Source organism: Elephantulus edwardii, unplaced genomic scaffold (assembly GCF_000299155.1).
Source record: "Elephantulus edwardii isolate Elephantulus edwardi_28Jun2011 unplaced genomic scaffold, EleEdw1.0 scaffold00032, whole genome shotgun sequence".
NCBI classification, from domain to species: domain Eukaryota; kingdom Metazoa; phylum Chordata; class Mammalia; order Macroscelidea; family Macroscelididae; genus Elephantulus; species Elephantulus edwardii.
Genome location: NW_006399782.1, coordinates 9,899,974 through 9,905,080, shown reverse-complemented (window position 1 = coordinate 9,905,080; position 5,107 = coordinate 9,899,974). Strand labels below are relative to the sequence as shown.

The 5,107-nt window shown below is 43.7% G+C and overlaps 1 protein-coding gene across 1 annotated transcript in view; it reads left to right on the top strand.

The window, feature by feature from the left end:
* The window catches only part of FBXO40 (F-box protein 40), a 6,137-nt gene extending 4,566 nt beyond the window's left edge, over positions 1 to 1,571 (top strand). The window contains 1 exon segment of the mRNA XM_006884313.1: positions 1,356 to 1,571. Coding sequence (XP_006884375.1) covers positions 1,356 to 1,571 — 216 coding nt within the window.
* Positions 1,572 to 5,107: the final 3,536 nt, after the last annotated feature.

Sequence of the window (5,107 nt, the reverse complement as noted above, 5' to 3'; positions counted from 1 at the left end):
GATAGATGATAGATAGATAGATAGATAGATAGATAGATAGATAGATAGATAGATAGATAGATAGATAGATATCCTATACAGGAGCAGGGACAAGAAACTGAGGGTGAAGTTGTTAAAATGAAAGGGTATCGTGTTATGGCTAACATCATGGGTAGCTTTTAAAACCAATGACTTGTCACCACTGCAGCCCAGATAGAAGGGCGAGAGGAAATCCAATGGAGTATCAACTCCTAGAATTTTCGTATGGGCTTCCTGTTCTACTAAGACTGTTAGTAGTAAGTATACTTTCCATTGCGAGCAATATGTTAAAAATAGCTATAATAAGCAGTAAAGGAATTAATTGGCCTAAACTTTAAAGAAAACCACACACAAAAAAATAATCTCATTGCTGTGAGTCACAAACAACTAACTCCTAGCTGACCCTCCCGTAGGTTTTCAGAGGCTGTAAATTGCACAGAAGGAGATTGCTCATCTTTCTTCCACAGCTAGTGGTTTCGAAGCAGCAGAGATGTGTCATTTTTAGGTTGTCAATACAGTTCCCTCTTACTGTGCAATAAATAAATAATAGTTTTAGATAAGGATTTGTCCATAGTTCCAAAATGTCCTCCAAGGACTTGATTTCTCTGCATTTCTCAACCCTACCTCCTCAATAGTGGCTCCATTCTCTTTTCTCTTTGTGGCTGCCAGCAACTCCTAAAACTATAGCTTCCCAGGTTAAGTTCAGAGGGAAAAAGAATCTATTTCTAATTATCTCAAGCAAAAGTTTCAGGGCAAAGTTTCATTGGCATTGATTGTCCCGACCTGAGTTAAGTGTCTAAACTGGACCCAATCACTTGAGATGATGCTGATTGGATTAAGTCAACCTCATCCACCCCAACAAGAGGGACTGAGACTGTATCTTCAACAACGGGCTTTAGTGTCTTGGAGATGGTGAGGATGGCACAGGATAGGGCAGGTTTCTGGATGTCTGTCCGTAGCATCATTATGAGTCATACTCAACTTGACAGCACCTAACAACAACAACAGTTCATCACTAGAACTGAAGTTGGGCCTTCATACACAAACCATATGGCTGGTGGGAAACTGGGTATGGTATGGTATGGTATGGTATGGTATGGTATGGTATGGTATGCTATGCTATGCTATGCTATGCTATGCTATGCTATGCTATGCTATGCTATGCTATGCTATGCTATGGTAGGGCAGAAGCTAACCGAATCTGAGGCAGTCAACTAAACCTCTAGAAGCTAAGAATAGGAAGAAAACCAGAAAAGGATTTCTCACACTATTCAAATAAATTCAGCCTGGAGGTATTATCCCAATGTTCACTTCTGAGCTTCCTTCTTTCCTAACAGATCTGGCAGTTCAGCAGCCTCTTCTCCAAGATCAAAAGCTGGGAGTTTAATGAAGTCTCCTCCATGTCTGAGCACCTGAAGACCTGCCCTTTCAACGTTGTAGAGCACAAAACTGACCCCATTCTTTTGACCAGCATGTGCGAGCCTCAGGAGCAGCCTCGAGAGAGCCTGGTCTCCACTTTTAGACCTAGGCCGTGAGGAAGAAACACCTTCTAAATATTCAAACATGCCGTTCTGGGATTCCCCTCAGAGTTCCTGAAGTAGGGAAGAGTGTGGCATTGAGGACTCCCCTTTGTAAACTGCTTGTGTGTGTCTCTGGGTGCAATGGAATTTGCAGTGTTCTCTAAAACCTGAGTGTTTGCACAGAGTCTAAGAATTTCAGATAGCCATGGCTGGTAGAACTGCTTCAGCCCCAGTTCATCACTTACCTCCTTTGCTTTTGTTTTAGAAACTAAATCAATCTTGGGAGTAAATGGGTAACTTTGAGGCCGCTTGAAAGATGAGAGAGCAATGAAATTCCTCCACCTGCACAGCCTTGTGCTTCTACAAAGGGCCTTTTTATTTGCAGAGCACTTTCAAAGTCATGGGTCAGGCAGGGCAGGAATAAGGTGTGCGGCTCAGAGGGTCACCTCACTGGACACTGAGGGTGAAAGGCACAGTTTGAAGTTGCTGCATGTGGGTCTGCCTACTAGTTGAGCCCAGGGCTGCTTTTGCTGATCTCACTGCCTTTAAAACCAGTCAGTCCACTTGCAGTCCAACAAAGAACAATCCCCGAGCTGTGCACTGTGGCCTTTGAGGATATCACAAGTCAAAGAACAAGAGACAGAAGTGAAGCCACAGAGCATGTTGTGCAGGATTTGGGCAAAATCTTACCTGGCATAGTAGCCCACAATGGTTTTTATTTTAAGCAGGCCATTATCAGTTATGAAAAGATCTTATGTGTATAAACCAATTTATACATGTGGTGATGGTGACTTTTAAACTGGGAACCAGATGGAGCTAGTTGATTTGTATGGCTTCATGTCCTAGAGTCTGGTAAACAAACAGTGACTTCTAGTTCTTTCCAGTTGAATCGTGGAGTTGGCTTGTGTTTTTATCTATTTCTCTTTAATTAATGCTACTTATCCAACAGTCCTGCAAAAACTCTCCTTGCTTTTGAGTCAGAAGCAACTCATAGCTGACCCTCTTTTCAGAGGCTATAAATTTCTTAGGAAGAGATCAGCCATCTCTCCTGAAGAATAGCTGGTGATTTGAACTGCCTGCTTTTGGGTTGGCAGTTTAGCTCCTTATTCACTAGACCACCAGCATTCCCTCAGAAGTCCTCACAACCCTCAAATAAATTACAATTAGGGAGTAAAGAGAATAGCCATAGTGGGCAAGTGGAGAACAAAGAACCAGTCAAAAAAGGAAAGAATCTGGTTCATTTAGGTGAAAATGCTGTGGAATAGGTAGATGATACTTCCAAGAGAGGTCAAGAAGGCATTAGATAAAGTCCTAGAGCAGAAATATGTTCGCTGTTTCATTTAAACATCCCATTTGGTACTATTTGGTACCATAACCCTATTTTCCCTAACCCCCATTTTTGTTGTTTATATTTCTCATATGTATATAAGATGTCATTTTCTAATACTATAACAAATGTGTGGTCTAAAGTTTTATTATAGCTTATTCAGTGTAGAGGAGTAATTGGAAACAACACTGAAGTAAGAGAAAAAGAAGAGGGTTGGCTTGATATCTATCCCATGTGTTTGGAATATAATTCTTTCTTATCTAGGGGAAGAAAGCTGTCAAAGTCCACTCTGAATTTCTTATTTTATTAGGAAAAAGAGAGAAAGGGGAGCTACAAACCAACAGAGATGGAAAACAGGGCTGCTCTTAGAAGGATTCGAGGTGGGGTGCTTCATAAAGGAAGACGGCAGAGGGCCTCCCCTTCACAGCCTGGATGGTAGGGACAGCACAGGGCCCAGGAGAGCAGCTGGGGGTCTGCCCAAAAAGACTGCTGTATAAGGAAGAGAAAACTGCTAGGATGAATTTGAAACTGTAACATGAAAGGCACTGTAAGTTTGATCTGATCTATCAAATCAAAATGAGATGAAGAAGTTAACAGTGAATGTATCCATGGTGTTGTGAAATCACTGTCTCTACAAGCAGAAATAAAAGCTGCTTTTCACTCTGAAAGGCTAACGGGGTGAATTTTGTGAGTACGGACAGATTTGGGATTCACTGGCATAGAAGTCATCAGTGAAACCAATGCAGAGGGTCTAGAAGAAATGCCCAGGAGCGAGCCTGAGGCTCACCATGCCCTGGGCACATGGGCATCAGCGGCAGCTCTGGAGCCCACTCTGGGTCTCGGTCACCAACTCTCATCCTTCCTTGAGTCCACTGTCCATCCTAAAGCTGAAACCAACCTCAGATACCAGTTAGGAAACAAACGTCTATGTCCTGCCAATCACAGAAGGAGCTCTGGTGGCCTAGTGCTAAGAAGCCGCATTGCAATCCCAAAGGGGCACAGTTCAAACCCACCAGCTGCTCCACAGGAGAAAGATGGACAATTTCCTCCCATGCGATTATGAGTCTCTTACGACTCAATGATACACAACAAACAACAGCAAACCAGAGCTCTCCAACACGAATTTCCTCACTTGTATTTTAGTTAAGTCCCAGGATCACCTCTGCCTGATGTTGCTGAGTGAGGCTCAGCACACCTTGCTCTGGCCTCCACTTTTCACCTTCACTTTATTTGGTGGTTAGCATACTGCCCACCAAAGGCTCATGCCCTATTCTGTGTTCCTCTCTGATTTACGCTAGATCAGGCAGAGTTCCACATACTTCCTCCATTCTCCCACTTTCCTGGACATTGACTTGAGTTACACAGCTGACCGCAAGCCAGTCTAAACATCCTCACCAATGTCTCTCACTCTAAAACTTCCTAACACCTCACCACAGCCTATATTCCTTTAGTTTTACTCTTTTCTGTTCTCAATCCTCCTGTTTCCTACTTCCCATGCCCTAAGTCATATTTATTCCAGAATCACCAGACCCTAAAACACTGTTGTCATTCCTGCTGGGCAGAGGGTGCTGTCCTCCAACTGTGAACGGCAGTAGAGACTGAGCTGCTTTAATGTGGATACAGCCTGGGTCCTATTACCTCACCTTGCTCTTTTCTCCAGTCTGATCTGCTTTGGTCTGGGTTTAAAGTATCCTCTAAGAGAAAGGACCAACCAGACTCTGGCATTCAGTGTGGAGGCAGATGGAACATGGTAGAGTCTTCTGGAGGGAAAAGAATTTAAACCCATAGGAGACCAGGGTGACTGAGGACTGCATAAAAAATACTGTGCATCTTAGTTTAGGTGTGAACCATGGTCTCACTTTATTTCCCCCTTTAGGGTTGAACAAAGAGAAGATTCAGAGGAAAGCAAACAGTACCTATACCCTGGCAAACTAGGCTGTTCCGGTCCAGGCATACCACAATGGAGAGCAGAGCTTGGGGTGCTAGAGGGAGCACGGCAAAGCCTGGTTGGTCCACTCTCTGACTTGAGTGGACCTTATTCCTGGTAGCAAGGACACTGAGGGGAAGAAGATGCCTGCCATTACACTGACTCTGCCCCAAGCCTTTAATGGGATTAGAGAAGGAAGTCTGTGGAGAACCTCAGGCAACTCAAGCCATCCTGTTGATGTCATGGAGCAGGAATGGGGGGAAGGGAGAGGCAAAGTCATTTTAGACAGAGAGTCGTGTTGTAAGAATTGGTGCA